We start from the raw sequence: 23,982 nt of genomic DNA, 5'->3' as shown, positions 1-23,982 counted from the left end.
ATTTTTCAAGGACACATCATTTGCATTTTTCAGTGAGCTTCTGTCATACTGTCACATCACAACAACGATGTGAAGCCCGGGACTACATAAAAGTTGGCCAACAAGGACTGAGGTGTCAATAAATGCTAGAATGCATATTTATTCGACTGATACATGGATTGTAATGTATCTTTTTTGTTATCACTATTAATTAACCTACAAGCAGGATCATCTCATGACGAGCAAGTGAATATTATTGCATCTCTTGAATAGTGGTGCCAAGCTTGCGTAAAGCCAATTTGGTTCAGCGCAAATCGGTCATTATGTCTGCGATACGCAGGAAATTTGGCGAGGACTACGAGGTAGTGAACACCAAACGGGACATGACTGTCTCTGCACCCGTGAAGAGAAAGCGCCAGCGGTTTGTGGAGAAGAACGGCCGCTGTAACGTCCAGCATGGTAACCTTGGCGGGGAGACAAGCCGATATATCTCCGATCTTTTCACCACGCTCGTCGACCTGAAGTGGCGTTGGAACCTACTCATATTTATATTAACCTACACGGTAGCCTGGCTCGTTATGGCATCTATGTGGTGGATAATAGCCTACATCCGCGGTGACATCAAACCACAAGGCCACGACTCGTCATACACCCCGTGCGTCACGAACGTCTACAACTTTCCGTCTGCTTTCTTGTTCTTCATTGAAACAGAGGCTACTATCGGCTATGGTTACCGCTACATCACAGAAAAGTGTCCGGAAGGCATTATTCTTTTTCTCTTCCAGTCTCTCCTGGGTTCTATAGTGGACGCATTTCTTATCGGCTGCATGTTTATCAAGATGTCCCAGCCGAAGAAGCGCGCGGAGACGCTCATGTTTAGCCAGGATGCCGTTATCTCGCAACGGGACGGGAAGTTGTGTCTCATGTTCCGAGTGGGGAACCTGCGGAACAGCCATATGGTGTCGGCCCAGATCAGGTGCAAACTCATCAAGGTAAATGTTTTCTAATGTTCAAATTGTCTCCGCCCTTTTTCTCTCATCAATTTGGCATGTCATGCCTATACCATTGTAAAGTGACTGCTGTGCCTCAAAGTGTTTGTTACACAACTCAAAACGTATAGCAGATTTGAGGTCAATTAAATACCTATTTAGTCAATTCAAGGGATTAATTGTATTTTGCCCATAGTTTTCTATGAGGGCTTTTCAGTAATTTAAATTAAATTATCCTCCAGTATCGACTGAATTCCATGTGGGCCACTAAATTAGATTTCCTGGCAGGTTACAGATACTGCCTTGGGCTGCAAGGTGTGTTTTGGAATCAAAGTGGAATTAGTTCAAAATTGAACTAATAAAATCGATATAACACACTATCATGGCACTAGAGGATGAAAGCAAGTCTATCTCTCCCTCAATTTAAGTCAAAAGGGGCTTTATTATCTCTCTCTCTCTCTCTCTCTCTCTCTCTCTCTCTCTCTCTCTCTCTCTCTCTCTCTCTCTCTCTCTCTCTCTCTCTCTGTGTGTAGTGGTCTGAGTGTGTGTGTGCATGTGTGAACTGCAGTAGTAGTGCATGGGTAAAATCACTGGGGAAGCCAAGCCAGAAAAAAAAAGGTGTTGTGATAATTGCGTTGTTTGCTCTATAACCTGTTAGTTCATATGTCTTGCGACGATGATATATAGGCCTAAGGCCGAGACAATAAGAAGACACAGTGGCAGAATAAATTCAACTACACCTCTGTTTCATCACAAAACCGGAGAGCAACCTCTGTCCGGTGAAGTCCACAAAGCATATTGCATGTAACAAACACTTACATGACCTACAGCTTGGTCAAGCAAGTTAATGTTTCCGACATTTTCAGACCACTAAACAACTATTGTTTTAGAACCATGGAGAGTTACCGCAAGTTGCAAAGAAAACAGGAGCTGCCTCCACTATTCCAGCACCATTTCAACTTCAACAATTCAACATCTTCAAATCACCTATGCTTAGTCTAATACAGTAACAACTAAAAGATACCAAAAACTATTTAGTCCAATCAACCTAAGCAAAATATGATGTGGCTGTCCATGGTTCTGATTTCTGTGTGTGTGTGTGCGCGCGTTCGTGCACACAAACAGTAGAAAAAACATGTTGACTCACCCTACTTGTAGAGAAACTCCAATGCCATCCTCCTCTCCTTCATGTTGACGAAACGGTCTATCACTCTGTCATACAGTACAGCTTTCATTTTTTGTTGTCCTAGGCTACATGGCTAAAATGCTTGCTCGCTAGCCTAACTTCCTTTCATGGGCAACGTTAGCTAGTTAATGTTAGCCTTCTACACCCTCAGGCCAGGGGCACAATGTATGAATTTATGGTTGGAACAGAATCGCCATTATAATCATTGGCCAGTATGGAGAATTAAGTAAAACCAGAAGTCCAAATCCCTATCGCCGTCGATGGTTAATTCAGGAAAGGGCCAATTTTAGCTAGGTAGCTAGCCACTGGAGGACAACAACACAACGAGATGCACAACAGGTTTGTGTCAATGACGTATGCTCTCCATGCAATGTGATTGGAGTGAAGACAAATGCAAACTGTCTTCCCTTCACACTTTTTTTTGGTGCGTCAGGACCATTCACAGTTGAGATCAATCAGTTTAGCTCAATGCTGATTGGCTATTATTTTATGTTTTGTTTTTATCAAGGGATGCCAAATGCTCGCTGGCTTCCCTGGCATTCAATGCTACGGGCGGCAACAATGTCATACGCTTTTAGCCTACACATACAGAGACAGAGGGGCGCTGTTTCGCTCCCTCTGATCCTGTCTCGGTGAGATACATTCAGCCTCTTGCGAATTGAATGAAAATGAAGAAACACAGAGAGACGAAAGATACATTATTTTATGTATTTTTCTTGGCCAATTTCTTGTCCATGAATACACACCACTGGTAACTATCATATCTGTCACTGATCTGCTATGTTGACGGAATCACTTCTCGATGTGTGTGTGTGCGAGTGTGTCAGTGTGTGTGAGAACGGTAATTTCATATATATATATATATATATATATATATATATATATATATATATATATGTTCATTTTTTTTTGTTTTTTTTTACTTCTCCCCAATTTCGTGATATCCAATTGTTAGTTGCAGTCTTGTCCCATCGCTGCAACTCCCCTACGGACTCAGGAGAGGCGAAGGTCGAGAGCCATGCGTCCTCCAAAACACAACCCTGCCAAGCCGCACTGCTTCTTGACACACTGCTCGCTTAACCTGGAAGCCAGCCGCACCAATGTGTTGGAGGAAACACCGTCCAGCTGGCAACCAAAGTCAGCTAGCAGGCGCCCGGCCCGCCACAAGGAGTCGCTAGAGCGCGATGGGACAAGGAAATCCGGCCGGCCAAACCCTCCCCTAACCTGGACGACGCTGTGCCAATTGTGCGCCGCCTCATGGGTCTCCCGGTCACGGCCAGCTGTGACACAGCCTGGGATCGAACGGTCATTTCTGTCACTGATCTGCTGAGTGTGACGCAAAACACACCATATGGGGTCATCAAATAACCCCACTGTTCTACAGTCAGCAGTATGGCGCTCAATGGGCCGTATATAATAATAATAATAATAATAATTGGTCATTTAGCAGACGCTCTTATCCAGAGCGACTTACAGGAGCAATTAGGGTTAAGTGCCTTGCTCAAGGGCACATCGACAGATTTTTCACCTAGTCGGCTCGGGGATTAGAACCAGCGACCTTTCGGTTACTGGCACAACGCTCTTAACCACTAAGCTACCTGCCGCCCCTATCTCACGTCAACCCCCGTAGTAACTGACTGGAGATGGATGGTCCCCCGGGGGACAGTCATTGAGAAATCAGTCGTATCGATTGACGGTTAAAAAAACCTCATTGTACTCTATTGTATTGATGCCATAATGGAGTAAGAACAGTTTTTCCTGAACCTTTCTTTGGAAAAGGTATAACTGCCATTGCTCTGGATTGCTGATTGTTGAAAGTTTAACACGACTTCTAAAATTGCCTTAGCTAATAATGGATCAATAGGCTAAGTCTAGTAGCCTATATACGCATTTAGAAGATAATCTGGGATAGAAGTTGATACAGTATACAGTATACTAGGAAATTAGGTAACACTTTACTATTGGGGGTAAGGCATTTATACCAGCTTTATGAAAACAGTCATAACACAATTGTGTTATGAAGCCTGTTACGAATTACACTGCAACATTCATGTAGGTGTCATGACTAATGACTGGTTTCATACAGGTGTTACGAATGCCTTATGTAGACCCCCCTATATTATTTCAGATCCCTCTCATGTACTTCACTTCAAGTATCAGCTCCTCCACTTAGGCAGGCGCTATACAGTCCCTACGGTTAAGCTGAACAGGTATAAGCACTCCTTCATTCCCATTTCCATCAAATACCTAAACAGCAATAAGTAAAGCTGAGCTGTGTTAGTACTCCACTGACAGAATAAGGGAATGGGCAATGTGTTATGTATGTGGCTATATGAGAAGTGTACAATGTGTAAGGGTAACGTGCAATGTATGTATTATGTTGAGTGTGTAATGTACAGTGTCTATTTTGTATATAGCAGTACTAAGTGTCTAAGAGAATTTTCCCCTTGGGGACATTCAAGTTAATCCTATAGTATGTTATCGGAGAGGACACAATACCTGCAACAACTGCTGTGGCAACTCAGCCTTGACGAAGTGTTTGGATCATGTGCACTCAACACTTCTCTCACAGATTCTGTCTTGTTACTGGACTGAACAATGTTGACAGTGATTATTGTTCAGGGTCAAAAATATAGTAGCCCTTGCTTGGGAATAGTATCATAGTCAGAGATGTAAGATATGTAGTGGTAAAAAAGGTATACAGTGCCTTGCAAAGTAGTCATACTCCTTGGATTTCTTCACATTTTATTGTGTTACAAAGTGGGATTAAAATGGATTGAATTGAATTTTTTTGTCAACAATCTACTCAAAATAATCGGTAATACTGTATCAAAGTGGAAGAAAAAATTCTAACATTTAAAAAAGATTAATACAAATTAGATAACAAAAATATAGTCGTTGCATAAGTATTCAGCAAGCCTAAATTAGTTCAGGAGTAAAATTAGGCTTAACAAATCACATAATAAGTTACATGGACTCACTCTGTGTAAAATAAGAGGTTGACATTATTTTTTAATGACTACCCTTTCCTCTGTCCCCCATACGACATCTGTAAAGTCCCTCAGTCAAGTATTGAATTTCAAACTACAAAGACTAGGGAGATTTTCGAAAGCCTCATAAAGAAGGGCAGTGATTGGTAGATGGGTAACAATAGCAAATCAAAAATTGAATATCTTTTTAAGCATGGTCAAGTTAATAATTATGCTGTAGATTATGTATTAAACCACCCAGACACACAAATATTCCAAAACATGCATCTTACATTTACATTTGAGTCATTTAGCAGACGCTCATATCCAGAGCGACTTACAGTTAGTGAGTGCATACATTTTCTTGAATGCAACAAGGCACTAAAGTAATATTGCAATAAATAAAAAACACGGCAAAGGAATACACTTTTTGGCCTAAATGCAAAGCCTTATGTTTGGGGCAAATCCAACACAACACATCACTGAGTAACTGCCTTCTTATTTTCAAGCATGGTGGTGACTGCATCATAGTATTTTGTATTAGTAATTTATTAGGGATCCCCATTAGCTGCTACCAAGGCAGCACCTACTCTTCCTGGGGTCCAAACACATCAAGACACTTACACATAAAACAAAAGATAAAACAGTACATCATATAAAATCGCTACACCACTACATATCCACAACACAAAATGCACGATACCATCATACAACAATACCACAATGTACGTGTGTGTAGAGTGCATGTGCTAGCGCCCGTGTGTGGATGCATGTGTCTGTAACTGTGTGTGTCTCTTCACAGTCCACACTGTTCCATAAGGTGTATTTCTATCTTTATTTTAAATCTGATTCTACTGCTTGTATCAGTTACCTGATGTGGAATAGAGTTCCATGTAGTCATTTCTCTATGTAGTACCTCTGGATTGTGAAGAGACCTCTGGTGGCATGTCTTGTGGGGTGTGCATGGGTGTACGAGCTGTGTGCTAGTAGTTTAAACAGACAGCTCGGTGCATTCAGCTTGTCAACACTTCTTACAAAAACAAGTAGTGATGAAGTCAATCTCTCCTCCACTTTGAGCCATAAGAGATTGACATGCATATCATTAATGTTAGCTCTCCGTGAACATTTAAGGGCCAGCCGTGCTGCCCTGTTCTGAGCCAATTGTAATTTTCCTAAGTCCCTCTTTGTGGCACCTGACCACACGACTTAACAGTAGTCCAGGTGGGACAAAACTAGAGCCTGTAGGACCTGCCTTGTTGATAGTATTGTTAAGAAGGCCGAGCAGCGCTTTATTATAGACAGACTTCTCCCCATCTTAGCTACTGTTGTATCAACATGTTTTGACCATGACAGTTTACAATCCAGGGTTACTCCAAGCAGTGTACTCAACTTGCTCAATTTCCACATTATTCATTACAAGATTTAGTTGAGGTTTAGGGTTTAGTGAATGATTTGTCCTAAATGCAATGCTTTTAGTTTTCGAAATATTTAGGACTAACTTATTCCTTGCCACCCATTCTGAAACTAACTGCAGCTCTATGTTAAGTGTTGTAGTCATTTCAGTCGTTGTAGTAGCTGATGTGTATAGTGTTGAGTCATTCGCATACATAGACACACTGGCTTAACTCAAAGCCAGTGGCATGTCATTAGTAAATATTGAAAAAAGTAATGGGCCTAGACAGCTGCCCTGGGGAATTCCTGATTCTACCTGGATTATGTTGGAGAGGCTTCCATTAAAGAACATCCTCTGTGTTCCGTTAGACAGGTAACTCTTTATCCACAATATAGCAGGGGGTGTAATGCCATAACGCATACCTTTTTCTAGCAGCAGACTATGATCGATAATGTCAAAAGCCGCACTGAAGTCTAACAAATCAGCCCCCACAATCTTTTTATCATCAATTTCTCTCAGCCAATCATCAGTCATTTGTGTAAATGCTGTGTGTGTTGAATGGCCTTCCACATAAGCATGCTGAAAGTCTGTTGTCAATTTGTTTACTGTAAAATAACATTGTATCTGGTCAAACACAATTTCCCAAAAGTTTACTAAGGGTTGGTTACAGGCTGATTGGTTGGCTATTTGAGCCAGTAAAGGGGGCTTTACTATTCTTAGGTAGCGGAATGACTTTTGCTTCCCTCTTGGCCTGAGGGCACACAATTTCTAGTAGGCTTAAATTGAAGATATGGCAAATAGGAGAGGTGATATCGTCCGCTATTATCCTCAGTAATTGTCCATTCAAGTTGTTAGACCCCGGTGGCTTGTCATTGTTGATAGACAACAATACGTTTTTCACCTCTTCCACACTCACTTTACGGAATTCAAAATTACAATGCTTGCCTTTCATAATTTGATCAGTTATACTTGGATGTGTAGTGTCAGCGTTTGTTGCTGGCATGTCATGCCTAAGTTTGCTAATCTTGCCAATGAAAAAATAATTAAAGTAATTGGCAATATCAGTGGGGTTTGTGATTAATGAGCCATCTGATTCAATGAATGATGGAGATGAGTTTGCCTTTTTGTAAAAAAATTCATTTAAGGTGCTCCAGAGCTTTTTACTATCATTCATCTTTGTTTCATAGTATAATTTCTTATTTTTAGTCACATGATTTGTCAATTTGCAGTACATTTGCCAATCGGTTGTGCAGCCAGACTTATTTGCCATTTGTTTTGCTTCATCCCTCTCAACCATACAATGTTTCAATTCCTCATCAATCCACAGGGATTTAACATGTTCTTAATGGGTGCATTTTTTAAACGGTTAGGCCTACCAATTTAGACATTAGTTATTACCTTTAGTCACCACTTTGACAGCCTGTAAAATTATTATTGATGTTTTTTACCTTTATTTAACTAGGCAAGTCAGTTAAGAACAAATTCTTATTTACAATGACGGCCTACACCAGCCAAACCCAGACGACGATGGGCCAATTGTGCGCCGCCCTATTGGACTCCCAATCACGGCCGGTTGTGATATAGCCTGGAATCGAACCAGGGGGTCTGTAGTGACGCCTCAAGCACTGAGATGCAGTGCCTTAGACCGCTGCGCCACTCGGGAGCCCATGCTTCTTAGTTACTGGAATAAGCAATTTCATAAATGTGTCAAGTGCAGTGTCTGGTTGCTCCTCATTACACACCACGGACCAACAAATATTATTTACATCAACAACATAGGAATCACTACAAAAAAACGTATTGTATGACCTCTTATACACTATATTATGCCCAGCCTTTGGAACTTTGGTTTTCCTAGATTTGGCTACTATATTGTGATCCCTACATCCGAGGGATCTGGATACTGCCTTCAAGCAAATTTCTGCAGCATTAGTGTAATGAATACTTAGGGAGAAAAAGGTGTAGATTCACGAGCTGAGCACGGCAGGTGTTTATTACGCCAGGAATCGTTGTCACAGGCAGGCAATGGTCATACACAGGTAGGCAAACAGGCAGGTGAAACAAAACTAGTACTGAAAGCTAAAACTGGTTCTCACAAATGAGCTAGGAAAAGGCTTAGTAGAGTCAAAACGAACAATACCTCACAAGGCACAAACAGAAAGAACTGAACTAAATAAGGAGCTGATGAGACCAGGTGAGTAACTAACACAGGTGAAATCAATGAACAAAAATGAAAGACAGGGCTACGTTCAAGAACACAAAGAAACAGGGATACGTACAAGAACACAAGGTGAACTAAGAAAACAAATACAGAACCTTACAATTAGTAAAGGTGTGATCAATACATGTTGATGATTTCATTCCTGTGCTGTTTGTAACTACCCTGGTAGATAACCTGAACCAGGTTGCAGGCGCTGGTTACAGTTTGAAGCTTTTTCTTGAGTGGGCAGCTTGATGAAAGCCAGTCAATATTTAAAATCACCCAGAAAATCAGTGGTGGAAAAAGTACCCAATTGTCATACTTGAGTAAAAGTAAAGACACCTTAATAGAAAATGACTCAAGGAACAGTGAAAGTTGCCCAGTACAATACTACTTGAGTAAAAGTCTAAAAGTATTTGGTTTTAAATATACTTAAGTATCAAAAGTAAATGTAATTGCTAAAATATACTTAAGTATCAAAAGTAAAAGTATAAATCATTTCAAATTCCTTATATTAAGCAAACCATACGGCACCATTGTCTTGTTTTTTTAATTTACGGATAGCCAGGGGCACGCTCCAACACTCAGACATAATTTACAAACGAAGCATGTGTTTAGTGAGTCCGCGAGATCAGAGGCTGAAGGGATGACCAGGGATTTTCTCTTGATAAGTGTTTGAATTATACAATTTTCTTGTCCTGCTAAGTATTCAAAATGTAACGAGTACTTTTGGATGTCAGGGATAATGTATGGAGTAAAAAGTACACCATTTTCTTTAGTAATGTAGTGAAGTAAAATTAAAAGTTGTCAAAAATAAAAATAGTAAAGTACAGATACCCCAAAAAATGACTTAAGTAGTACTTTCAAGTATTTTTACTTAAGATCTTTGCACCACTGCAGAAAATATACCTCTCTGTTGATATCACATAAATTATCAAGCATTTCACACGTCATCCAGATACTGACTGTTAGCACTTGGTGGTCTATAGCAGCTTTCCACAAGAATGGGCTTTATGTGAGGCAGATGAACCTGTAGCCATATTACTTCAACAGTATTTAACATGAGATCCTCTCTAAGCTTTACAGGAATGTGGTCCTGAATATAAACAGCAACACCTCCACCATTGGCATTTCTGTCTTTTCTGTAGATGTTATAACCATGTATTGCTACCACTGTATCAAAGGTATTATCTAAGTAGGTTTCAGAGATAGTCAGAATATGAATGTCATCTGTTACTTGCAAGTTATTAATTTCCTTAACCTTGTTTCTTAAGCTACATATGTTAACGTGAGCCATTTTTAGCACTTTTCTGGATCATTGATAAGTCATTGTCTCAATGCAGCCTTATAATGCGATGAAAGGATCCAGGAACCCAAATTATTTGGGTGGATCCCAACCTCCTTATAAAACGTGTTTTGTTTCCAACAGGTATCAAAATTGTCAACAAAAGTTACACCCATTGAGCTGCAAAAATGACGTAGACAGTTGTGAAGAGAAACAATTCTGCTAAAGCGTTCAATGCCACGATTCAGAGAGGGCACAGGGCCAGATATGATGGGTCTTTTATTAGTGTCTAGCAGAGAATCAATCAGCTCTTCATAATGTCATTAAAACCCACATGGACTACGATAGATTTGATTTCCATGTCCTGGCGTAAAACATTCGGGAGCAGCTTAGTAACGTCATTTACTCGAGCTCCGGGATAAGACATTGTTTTTGCACCAGGACAAGGACATTTCTTACCATGGAGCTGCCCAAAATCACGGCTGGCGAGAAGGACAAGGAAATCCGCCCACTTCCATGCTTCACAGGATGGGTATGCTTGACATCTGCAAATACTGGGAAGTTTTTCAGGATAAAAAGAAATGGGATGGAGCTAAGTAGAGACCAAAATCTTAGAGGAAAACCTGCTTCAGTCTACTTTCCAACAGACACTGGGAGAGGAATTCACCTTTGAGCAGGAAAGTAACACAAGGCCAAATCTACACTGGAGTTGCTTACAAAGAAGACAGTGAATGTTTCTGTTTTGACTTAAATCTGCTTGAAAATCTATGGCAAGGCTTGAAAATTGCTGTATAGCCATGATCCCCAACATCTTGACAGAGCTTGAAGAATTATGAAAAGAATAATGGGCTAATATTGCACAATCCAGGTGTGGAAAGCTCTTAGAGAATTACCCAAGAAAACTCACAGCTGTAAACGCCGCCAAAGGTGTTTTTAACATGTATTGACTCAGGGAGCTGAATATCTATATATTTTAGTTATTTCATTTCTATTAATCTTTAAAAAGATATATATATATATATATAATTCTTCCACTTTGACATTACAGAGTATTTCAAAGTGGAATAATATTTCAAAGTTGGAACACAATAAAATGTGAAGAAATCCAAGGGGTATGAATACTTTTGCAAGGCATTGTAAACCCTCAGCGCTGTGGGTAAATAGGTGGATAAACACTAATGCAAAAACACTACACGTATAAATCCTATTCACATGGGCCCCAATTCCGACCCGAGTTAAGCGCATGTAAATGGAACGTAATTCCCTTTTTATGCACTTTTTTCTCAATGCGTATTCTGACCTTGAACTTATTAGCGTGCTATTCACCTGCTATTAATTTTGGGCCCGATTCCAATTTAGGAAATGTCGCCTTTTTTACGCACAACTTCCTGTGCTGTGTTGGTGTTCAGACTTACCTTATGAAGGTACGTAACAGGCTTTGCAGGTGCGGCTACCTTGCGTGCTCTGAATAAATGTCATTCAACTGCTGAAAACCCTCCCACTTGCTGGCCAACAGATGTTCTTGAGGAGTTTTCATTCAATGGGGTTTTCAGTACAATCTCTTAAGGCCTCCCTTTAAATATGGTGTACCTTTTAACTTCTACGGGATCGGTGTCCCATATACGGGACGGTTGAGCTAACGTGCGCTAATGTGATTAGCATGACTGTTGTACAGTGGGGGAAAAAAGTATTTAGTCAGCCACCAATTGTGCAAGTTCTCCCACTTAAAAAGATGAGAGAGGCCTGTAATTGTCATCATAGGTACACGTCAACTATGACAGACAAAATGAGAATTTTTTTCTCCAGAAAATCACATTGTAGGATTTTTAATGAATTTATTTGCAAATTATGGTGGAAAATAAGTATTTGGTCAATAACAAAAGTTTCTCAATACTTTGTTATATACCCTTTGTTGGCAATGACACAGGTCAAACGTTTTCTGTAAGTCTTCACAAGGTTTTCACACACTGTTGCTGGTATTTTGGCCCATTCCTCCATGCAGATCTCCTCTAGAGCAGTGATGTTTTGGGGCTGTCGCTGGGCAACACAGACTTTCAACTCCCTCCAAAGATTTTCTATGGGGTTGAGATCTGGAGACTGGCTAGGCCACTCCAGGACTTTGAAATGCTTCTTACGAAGCCACTCCTTCATTGCCCAGGCTGTGTGTTTGGGATCATTGTCATGCTGAAAGACCCAGCCACGTTTCATCTTCAATGCCCTTGCTGATGGAAGGAGGTTTTCACTCAAAATCTCACGATACATGGCCCCATTCATTCTTTCCTTTACACGGATCAGTCGTCCTGGTCCCTTTGCAGAAAAACAGCCCCAAAGCATGATGTTTCCACCCCCATGCTTCACAGTAGGTATGGTGTTCTTTGGATGCAACTCAGCATTCTTTGTCCTCCAAACACGACGAGTTGAGTTTTTACCAAAAAGTTCTATTTTGGTTTCATCTGACCATGACATTATCCCAATCCTCTTCTGGATCATCCAAATGCACTCTAGCAAACTTCAGACGGGCCTGGACATGTACTGGCTTAAGCAGGGGGACACGTCTGGCACTGCAGGATTTGAGTCCCTGGCGGCGTAGTGTGTTACTGATGGTAGGCTTTGTTACTTTGGTCCCAGCTCTCTGCAGGTCATTCACTAGGTCCCCCCGTGTGGTTCTGGGATTTTTGCTCACCGTTCTTGTGATCATTTTGACCCCATGGGGTGAGATCTTGCGTGGAGCCCCAGATCGAGGGAGATTATCAGTGGTCTTGTATATCTTCCATTTCCTAATAATTGCTCCCACAGTTGATTTCTTCAAACCAAGCTGCTTACCTATTGCAGATTCAGTCTTCCCAACCTGGTGCCATTAATACAGGTAACGAGTGGAGGACAGAGGAGCCTCTTAAAGAAGACGTTACAGGTCTGTGAGAGCCAGAAATCTTGCTTGTTTGTAGGTGACCAAATACTTATTTTCCACCATAATTTGCAAATAAATTCATAAAAAATCCTACAATGTGATTTTCTGGGAAAAAAATGCTCAATTTGTCTGTCATAGTTGACGTGTACCTATGATGAAAATTACAGGCCTCTCTCATCTTTTTAAGTGGGAGAACTTGCACAATTGGTGGCTGACGAAATACTTTTTTCCCCCCACTCTAAGTAACAGCAAATTTTCCAGGACATAGACATGTCTTATATCGGCAGAAAGCTTCAAATCTTGTTAATCTAACTGCACTGGCCAATTTACAGTAGCTATTACAGTGAAAAAATACCATACTATTTTTTGAGGATAGTGCACAACAACAAAAAACTTATCACGGCAACTGGTTTGATACATTCACCTCTTGTACTTGCATTGAGTAATCTTGCTCTAATTTGTCATCCTAAGGGTCAGACTTGATACAAAATAGTCCAGTATTGCAATGCTTCACTGGATCAATCTGAAACTTTGCACATTATCTTTTACCAGATCTAATGTGTTATATTCTCTTACATTCATTTCACATTTCTACAAACTTCAAAGTGTTTCCTTTCGAATGGTATCAAGAATATGCATATCCTTGCTTCAGGTCCTGAGCTACAGGCATTAGATGTGGGTATGTCATTTCAGGCGAAAATTGAAAAAAAGGGTCCGATCCTTAAGAGGTTAATTAGACATTTATCGACAGACTCAATCGTATACATCGAGAGAACAGGTTCCGAATATACAGTGGGGAGAACAAGTATTTGATACACTGCCGATTTTGCAGGTTTTCCTACTTACAAAGCATGTAGAGGTCTGTAATTTTTATCATAGGTACACTTCAACTGTGAGAGACGGAATCTAAAACAAAAATCCAGAAAATCACATTGTATGATTTTTAAATAATTTATTTGCATTTTATTGCATGACATAAGTATTTGATCACCTACCAACCAGTAAGAATTCCGGATTTCACAGACCTGTTAGTTTTTCTTTAAGAAGCCCTGTTCTCCACTCTTTACCTGTATTAACTGCACCTGTTTGAACTCGTTACCTGTATAAAAGACACCTGTCCACACACTCAATCAAACAGACTCCAACCTCTCCACAATGGCCAAGACCAGAGAGCTGTGTAAGGACATCAGTGATACAATTGTAGACCTGCACAAGGCTGGGATGGGCTACAGGACAATAGGCAAGCAGCTTGGTGAGAAGGCAACAACTGTTGGCGCAATTATTAGAAAAATGAAGAAGTTCAAGATGACGGTCAATCACACTCGGTCTGGGGCTCCATGCAAGATCTCACCTCGTTGGTCATCATTGATCATGAGGAAGGTGAGGGATCAGCCCGGAACTACATGGCAGGACCTGGTCAATGACCTGAAGAGAGCTGGGACCACAGTCTCAAAGAAAACCATTAGTAACACACTACGCCGTCATGGATTAAAATCCTGCAGCGCACGCAAGGTCCCCCTGCTCAACATTTACATTTACATTTACGTCATTTAGCAGACGCGACTTACAAATAGGTGCATTCACCTTATAGCCAGTGGGATAGCCACTTTACAATGTATTTTTTTTTTTGGGGGGGGGGGGGTTGGAGTAAAGGGGGGGGGGTAGAAGGATTACTTTATCCTATCCCAGGTATTCCTTAAAGAGGTGGGGTTTCAAATGTCTCCGGAAGGTGGTGAGTGACTCCGCTGTCCTGGCGTCGTGAGGGAGCTTGTTCCACCATTGGGGTGCCAGAGCAGCGAACAGTTTTGACTGGGCTGAGCGGGAACTATGCTTCCGCAGAGGTAGGGGAGCCAGCAGGCCAGAGGTGGATGAACGCAGTGCCCTCGTTTGGGTGTAGGGACTGATCAGAGCCTGAAGGTACGGAGGTGCCGTTCCCCTCACAGCGCTATAGGCAAGCACCATGGTCTTGTAGCAGATGCGAGCTTCAACTGGAAGCCAGTGGAGTGTGCGGAGGAGCAGGGTGACGTGAGAGAACTTGGGAAGGTTGAACACCAGACGGGCTGCGGCATTCTGGATGAGTTGTAGGGGTTTAATGGCACAGGCAGGGAGCCCAGCCAACAGCGAGTTGCAGTAATCCAGACGGGAGATGACAAGTGCCTGGATTAGGACCTGTGCCGCTTCCTGTGTAAGGCAGGGTCGTACTCTCCGAATGTTGTAGAGCATGAACCTACAGGATCGGGTCACCGCCTTGATGTTAGCGGAGAACGACAGGGTGTTGTCCAGGGTCACGCCAAGGCTCTTCGCACTCTGGGAGGAGGACACAACGGAGTTGTCAACCGTGATGGCGAGATCATGGAACGGGCAGTCCTTCCTCTTCCGGGAGGAAGAGCAGCTCCGTCTTGCCGAGGTTCAGCTTGAGGTGGTGATCCGTCATCCATACTGATATGTCTGCCAGACATGCAGAGATGCGATTCGCCACCTGGTTATCAGAAGGGGGAAAGGAGAAGATTAGTTGTGTGTCGTCAGCGTAGCAATGATAGGAGAGGACATGTGAGGATATGACAGAGCCAAGTGACTTGGTGTATAGCGAGAATAGGAGAGGGCCTAGAACTGAGCCCTGGGGGACACCAGTGGTGAGAGCACGTGGTGCGGAGACAGCTTCTCGCCACGCCACTTGGTAGGAGCGACCGGTCAGGTAGGACGCAATCCAAGAGTGAGCCGCGCCGGAGATGCCCAGCTCGGAGAGGGTGGAGAGGAGGATCTGATGGTTCACAGTATCAAAGGCAGCAGACAGGTCTAGAAGGACAAGAGCAGAGGAGAGAGAGTTAGCTTTAGCAGTGCGGAGAGCCTCTGTGACACAGAGAAGAGCAGTCTCAGTTGAATGACCAGTCTTGAAACCTGACTGGTTTGGATCAAGAAGGTAATTCTGAGAGAGATAGCAAGAGAGTTGGCTAAAGACGGCACGCTCAATAGTTTTGGAGAGAAAAGAAAGAAGGGATACTGGTCTGTAGTTGTTGACATCAGAGGGATCGAGTGTTGGTTTTTTGAGAAGGGGTGCAACTCTCGCTCTCTTGAAGACGGAAGGGACATAGCCAGCGGTCAAGGATGAGTTGATCAGCGAGGTGAGGTAAGGGAGAAGGTCACCGGAGATGGTCTGGAGAAGAGAGGAGGGGATAGGGTCAAGCGGCAGGTTGTTGGGCGGCCTGCCGTCACAAGTCGCAAGATTTTATCTGGAGAGAGAGGGGAGAAAGAAGTCAAAGCATAGGGTAGGGCTCAAGCCAGCGCATGTCCAGGCCTGTCTGAAGTTTGCCAATGACCATCTGGATGATCCAGAGGAGGAATGGGAGAAGGTAATGTGGTCTGATGAGACAAAAATGAGCTTTTTGGTCTAAACTCCACTCGCCGTGTTTGGAGGAAGAAGAAGGATGAGTACAACCCCAAGAACACCATCCCAACCGTGAAGCATGGAGGTGGAAACATCATTATTTGGGGATGCTTTTCTGCAAAGTGGACAGGACGACTGCACCGTATTGAGGGGAGGATGGATGGGGCCATGTATCGCGAGATCTTGGCCAACAACCTCCTTCCCTCAGTAAGAGCATTGAAGATGGGTCGTGGCTGGGTCTTCCAGCATGACAATGACCCGAAACACACAGCCAGGGCAACTAAGGAGTGGCTCCGTAAGAAGCATCTCAAGGTCCTGGAGTGGCCTAGCCAGTCTCCAGACCTGATTCTGTCTCTCACAGTTGAAGTGTACCTATGATAAAAATTACAGACCTCTACATGCTTTGTAAGTAGGAAAACCTGCAAAATCGGCAGTGTATCAAATACTTGTTCTCCCCACTGTAGGTATCAATGAAAGAAAGCCATCTATGCATATTCGTCTCTGTTTCAGCACCAACTGGTAGATAAAAAAATACTCTGCTCCTGTAGATTATTTAGGAAAATGTTTAGGTTAGGAAAGTATGTACTGTATGAATAAAAACCATACTATAAATCACACACACACACACACACACACACACACAACCATGTAATTTTGACCTCTCTTGTAATTGACATGCATGATTTGCCCGGCACTTTTAGGCTATAGAACAAATTGGATAGCCTGACAGGAGAGATGAAATTATATACTGGTAAGGCACTGCATAAAGTCTCAGACACCCCAGTACATATTGAAATGGATACTAGTCCTTGACTTTTAATGAATGGTCCTGGAGCTTTAATTACATTTTGAATCAATCCAAATCTTTGAAGTATCTTCATATACTTTAGGATAGAATGAATCCTATGATTATGTGGTGCAGAGGCAAGTGTCTAACTCCCTCTACCACAAACACAGTATATTTGTTTAGTACAGTATATAGTAGCACTTTTGAGACAGATTGATCTATGTAATACAAAACAGGGAGTAGTACTACAGTACACACACCTCTCATGATGGAACAGTCTTTGAATTATGCTTTTTTTTATCATAATTCTATCCTCCCTTCCCTGAAGCCTCCTGATTGGGTAGGATTGATGAAAGCAGTAGGCTGGAACCTTGCTTTCTCTTGTCCTGTCATATACAGATCAGTGATTACTGAATGTATTCAAACAGTATTCAAAAAGAGAGAGAGACAATGAAAGATGAAGAGAAAGAAAGATTGACAGTTGGGAAACACTTGTGTATGTTTATTTCTTTTAGCACTGCTGGGTGACTTGAAAAGCAAAGGTCAGTCTCTCAATAATATACAGTGCATTCGGAAAGTATTCAGACCCCTTGACTTTTTCTACATTTTGTTACATTACAGCCTTATTCTAAAATGTATTAAACACATTATTTCCTCATCAATCTACACACAATACCCCATAATGACAATGTAAAAACAGGTTTTTAGAAATTCTAGCAAATGTATTAAAAATTAAAAACAGAAATACCTTATTTACATACATTTTCAGACCCTTTGCTATGAGACTCAAAATTGAGCTAAGAGCATCCTGTTTCCATTGATCATCCTTGAGATGTTTCTACAACTTGATTGGAGTCCACCTGTGGTAAATTCAATTGATTGGACATGATTTGGAAAGGCACACACCTGTCTATATAAGGTCTGGCTTGGTTTTTGCATGTCAGAGCAAAAACCAAGCCATGAGGTCAAAGGAATTGTCCGTAGAGCTCCGAGACAGGATTGTGTCAAGGCACAGATCTGGGGAAGGGTACCAAAAAATGTCTGCAGCATTGAAGGTTCCGAAGAACACAGTGGCCTCCATCATTCTTAAATGGAAGAAGTTTGGAACCATCAAGACTCTTCCTAGAGCTGGCCGCCCTCCCAAACTGAGCAATCGGGGGAGAAGGGCCTTGGTCAGGGAGGTGACCAATAACCCAATGGTCACTCTGACAGAGCTCTAGAGTTCCTCTGTGGAGATGGGAGAACCTTCTAGAAGGACAACCATCTCTGTAGCACTCCACCAATCAGGCATTTATGGTAGAGTGGCCAGATGGAAGCCACTCCTCAGTAAAAGGCACATGACAGCCTGCTTGGAGTTTGCTAAAAGGCACCTAAAGGACTCTCAGACCATGTGAAACAAGATTCTCTGGTCTGATGAAACCAAGATTGAACTCTTTGGCCTGAATGCCAAGCGTCTGGAGGAAACCTGGCACCATACCTACGGTGAAGCATGGTGGTGGTAGCATCATGCTGTGGGGATGTTTTTCAGACTGGGAGACTAGTCAGGATCGAGGGAAAGATGAACAAAGCCAAGTACAGAGAGATCCTTGATGAAAACCTGCTCCAGAGCCCTCAGGACCCCAGACTGTGACAAAGGTTCACCTTCCAACAGGACAACAACCCTACGCACACAGCCAAGACAACGCAGGAGTGGCTTCGGGACAAGTCTCTGAATGTCCTTGAGTGGCCCAGCCAGAGCCAGGACTTGAACCCGGGAGAGACCTGAAAATAGCTGTGCAGCAACGCTCCCCATCCAACCTGACAGAGCTTGAGAAGATCTCCCCAAATACAGGTGTGCCAAGCTTGTAGCGTCATACCCAAGAAGACGCAAGGCTGTAATCGCTGCCAAAGGGTCTGAATACTTATGTAAATGTGATATTTCCGCTTTTTAGGTTAAATAAATTAGCAACATTTTGTACAAACCTGTTTTTCTTTGTCATTATGGGATATTGTGTGTAGATTGATGAGGAGAAAAAAACTATTAATAAGGCTGTAACGTAACAAAATGTGGAAAAAGTCAAGTGGTCTGAATACTTTCCGAATGCACTGTAATAGTACTTTTAATAAAGGTGTTCATCTTTAATTTAGAATATGTGGAAACTATGAGAATAAAAAGGTTCAGAACTTTTGTGAAACATCACAGCACAGTTGAAAAATCTTTGGCAAGTAGAAGTCAAGACAGGATGGTCTTTAGAGATAGATGGGAGGGGTTGAGGGTAACTGAAAGGTGGGATTAAAAAAAGAGAAGAGAAAAAAAAAGAAAAGAGATAACTGTATAAGCTGGTAGTAGAAGCCTAATTGTTGTTGTCCATTAGTTTACTCCAATTAGGGGAGGGGAGATAGGGTTAGGGGAAAATAATAAAGGAAAAAAATAATATTAAGAAGAAGAACAAATGTATATACTGTATATATGGGGGATTGGAAATTATGCAAACATTTACATTGATAGAACCCACAATCTATCTGCAATATTAAAGCTAATCTACCCCCAAAACAAAACAAAAAATATATATAAAGGAAAGGCACTTCTCGGTGGGGCAGGCACATTGCAGGGAGTGATCGAGGTAGGCACATTCTGAGAAGCTTATGCTATTGTGACTTGCCACATTGGTTGTGGTCCTCAACACAGGAGGAATAGAGGGAGAAAGAGAGGGACAGAGAGAGAGAGAGAGATGGATACAGTTTGAATTAGAACTAATGTCACGGTTTCGGCCGAGGCTGCCTCTCTTCCTTGCTCGGGCAGGCTTCGGCGGTCGTCGTCTCCGGAGTACTAGCTGCCACCGTTGTATGTTTCGATGTTCGTTTGGTTTTGTCTTGATGTTGTACACCTGTTATCGTTTAGCGTTCATTATTGTCCTATAAGTTCTCGTTGTGTTTGTCATGTGTTGTGTGTGATTGAACTTGCTGTCGTGTATGTCTGTGCTTCGTTCTCTCCTCTGTGTTGGAGAGGTTCTCGCACGTGTTTGTGCGTTATTGTTATTTTCTTTGATTTTACGCCTGTGTGCGTAATCGCTCGTATTCCAAGCTCTTTTGACTCGTTTTGAGTTTTGGTTCACTAAAGTCTATTGGACTAAGTTCCTGCGTCCTGCGCTTGATTCCTGCACCACACCTTCACAGCACACCTTCTGACAACTAATGGGATTATAGGGAGAGAACAACAGAAGCCTGGCTAGAGTGTAAGCGGGATGGGATGACCGACCGGGACATATGGACACGTACACACGCACACACACACACACACACACACACACACACACACACACACACACACACACACACACACACACACACACACACACACACACACACACACACACACACACACACCTGCTTACTGTTTTTGTGCTTTCATGTTGACTCAAACTCAGATGGATCAAACTTTAGGATATCTTTACTTTTTTAGACATGTCTGAAGCATGGACTCATTGCAAGCATTGCAAGTTCTTGTCCAAGGCCACATTCATTTCCACCATGGCACTCAAGACAATATATTTTGAATGGAGATCACATAAAATGTCACCTTGCCATAACCTGTAAGATGTTTATACTCACTGTTGGAGAGGCACAATATCTACAGGGGCTCAAATACACAATGTTGAGGTGGAGGTCACAGATCACTATGGAGCACCATTGTGAGGTGCATTCAAATCCTGTTAAGACCATAAATGCACCATAAATGGTCACATTACAGACAAGATATAGCAATCATTTTGTTCACTGTAGGTGAACTGATCAACTTCAACTGACAGCCATTAAAGAATGCCCCTCTGGTGTAGGGGAGTGGAATGCCATGGGAAGCATGGCTGGGAATGTCGAAATAACTAAATATTGCCTTGGATTCCTTGCTATGATAATGCAACAGGTATAATAGGGATCTGAGGGCCACAGCTGTCTCATTTTCCCTCATCTTTTTAGAAGTTACTCCCGGGAATCCTTGGAGGGAGATGTCTTGTGTGTGTTGGTTTTATAGTAGTGGTTCCCAACCAGGGGTACTAGGACCTCTGGGGGTACTTGAGAAGACTCATGAGACCATCGGCCTACTGGTAAAATGCACATGAGGGGGTACTTCTGGGGTACTCCGGGCAGAGCAAAATCCAGTTGGTGGTAGAGTAACCGAAAAGGGTTGGAACCACTGCTTTATAGGATGGATTTTCTTTGAAGAGGGAAGACTTAGGAAGAGTGAGGCTGTGAATACGTCTCTCAATTAGGGCTGTGGCGGTCATGAAATTTGCCGGTCTCATGGTAATTAACCGTTAATTAACATAAACACATTTAGCATCTCCTGTCTTCCACGCATAGCCTACAAGCCACTGATGCAGACCTTTGGAACATCTACATTTTAAAAATTCTAATAAATCCATATAATATAGCCTACACCAGCACAATAAATCCATTATTTATTTAGACAGGTCTAAAGAAACATGACATGAAGAAAATGTAGTCTTTTTCATTTTAGTCATTTAGCAGACGCTCTTATCCAGAGCGACTTACAGGAGCAATTAGGGTTAAGTGCCTTGCTCAAGGGCACATATTTTTCACCTAGTCGGCTCAGGGACTTTTCGGTTACTGGCACTACACTCTTAACCACTAAGCTACCTGCCGCCCAGAAGAATAGAATAGCATACTCTGAGTTGTCCTTATGTTAGGCCCTGATATGGCTATGCCATATGGCTGTGGGCTACACTAGTTCATTTAGCAGAAAAGATTTGCTTAGAATTCCGTGGCATTATTTTATATTATTTTATAGTATGAAGAATACAACTGAACATAGAAAGGATATTTTCTCTAAACGATTTGAGGGAGTGCGCACATGGGGCTATTCTGTGTTGAGCAGTTAACAAAACAAAACAGGTGCTCATATATGCTTAATTTAGAGTTAATTATGTAACTTTAGTTGTGATACAAACATTGAGCTATATGTTTTGATTTTTAATACATTCTGAGGCTGCATGATGCGACTCCCCTTTGGCTGCCATTGGCCGTTGTGCCCTTGGCCTGAATATAATAATTATAATTCCCTTCTCCCAGCTGCATGCTCCAAAGCACCTCTCACTCAAATGGCTCTCTGTCACGTGATCAGGTCTTTCTCACAGGCTACAAGTGAAGACAGACACATCGGGGACGCAACTGCACACGTCCTTATCCAATTCCGAGGTGCATATTGAAGATATTGGAACATCTGTCCACATTTACTTTTCGTCAGCCAACAAGATGAGTAGGCCTAACGAACAGCAAAAGCACTAGCCTATGTCAACCTACTATCCCCCATAGTACAAAAGTTGATCTATTCTATTCTGTACGAGAAATAAATATTCCAAACATAGTCTGGGACAGTTGTGGGATGGGATAGATCCCAAATTAATACAACCACTAGCATCCCAATAACTTTTTCAAGCAACGAGGCTGACATGACAGATCAGAACGTTTAGCTTAAACTGACGCGAACTGGTTGAGTCAATTCAGTGGCTAGCTTTACACTTGGCTAGCTAACAGTAGCTGCTAGGGGTAAGTTATAACCTACATTTGTGTTTTGTTTTTACATATTGGTAGCCAGAGTCGTTCAAGGGAATTCAGGACATGGGTGACTAGTTAACGTTAGCTTGGCTCTCTGTGTGTTCGTGCCGTGAAAATGAGGGGTTTCTTCTTTGTCTGAAAGCAATGGCTAGCTAGTATGCTAACTATTCTAGCTAACTAACTGGCTGAATAAATTGACGACAGACTCGCTCAAGCTGTCGGGACTAACCCACAACGTTAGACACGGACACGAATGATCTGCTTGGCGTGTTGACACACTGGTGGTTTGTTGTGGCCGAGTATTGGTGGTAAACCGTGTTGTTGGAGTCCGGCATGCTAGCTGGCTGTGGCGTCTTATGACTAGGTGCCCTGGACGATTTTCACGGAAGAATACTGTACCAAGTTAGCTAGCTGAATAAACTAAGTTAGTCTATTCCTAGAAAACACTGAACCGCTGTAGTTTACAACAATTATAGTTTCTGAGGTGGAAGTTGGGAGAGTTATATTTGGGTGTTGTGGTGAGGGAGGCCCCGCTCTCTCCTTTCCCAGATGTTTAGTTCATTTCATTCCGATCTCCTTTGCATTATTGTAGCCATTTTCTGTAGCCTGTCAACTATGCCTCTGTCTATCCCTGTTCTCTCCTCTCCGCACAGGCTATACAAACGCCTCACACCGCGTGGCTGCTGCCTCTCTAACCTGGTGGTCCCTGCACGCACCACCCACGTGGAGTTCCAGGTCTCAGGCAGCCTCTGGAACTGCCGTTCTGCTGCCAACAAGGAAGAGTTCATCTCAGCCTATGCTACCCTCCAGTCCCTCGACTTCTTGGCGCTGACGGAAACATGGATTACCACTGAAAACACTGCTACTCCTACTGCTCTCTCCTCATCTGACCATGTGTTCTCGCATACCCCGAGAGCATCTGGTCAGCGGGGTGGTGGCACAGGAATTCTCATCTCTCCCAAGTGGACATTCTCTATTTTTCCCCTGACCCATCTGTCTATCTCCTCATTTGAATTCCATGCTGTCACAGTCACTAGCCCATTTAAGCTTAACATCCTTGTCATTTATCGCCCTCCAGGTTCCCTTGGAGAGTTCATCAATGAGCTTGACGCCTTGATTAGTTCCTTTCCTGAGGATGGCTCACCCCTCACAGTTCTGGGGGACTTCAACCTCCCTACGTCTACCTTTGACTCATTTCTCTCTGCCACCTTCTTTCCACTCCTCTCCTCTTTTGACCTCACCCTCTCACCGTCCCCCCCTACTCACAAGGCAGGCAAAACGCTTGACCTCATCTTTACTAGATGCTGTTCTTCTACTAATCTCACTGCAACTCCCCTCCATGTCTCCG

General features: G+C 42.5%; 1 protein-coding gene across 1 annotated transcript in view; it reads left to right on the top strand.

The window, feature by feature from the left end:
* Positions 1-302: 302 nt before the first annotated feature.
* kcnj19b (potassium inwardly rectifying channel subfamily J member 19b) overlaps positions 303-23,982 on the top strand; it is a gene marked incomplete at both ends in the record, with an annotated part of 41,642 nt that continues 17,962 nt past the window's right edge. Inside the window, one exon of the mRNA XM_084167512.1 lies at positions 303-971. Coding sequence (XP_084023638.1) covers positions 303-971 — 669 coding nt within the window. The remainder of the gene's footprint in view (positions 972-23,982) is intronic.

This window comes from Coregonus lavaretus, assembly GCF_964263955.1.
Source record: "Coregonus lavaretus genome assembly, chromosome: 1".
NCBI classification, from domain to species: Eukaryota; Metazoa; Chordata; class Actinopteri; order Salmoniformes; family Salmonidae; genus Coregonus; species Coregonus lavaretus.
The sequence above is the reverse complement of the archived record's forward strand: the minus strand, read 5'-3'. Positions and strand labels throughout refer to the sequence as shown.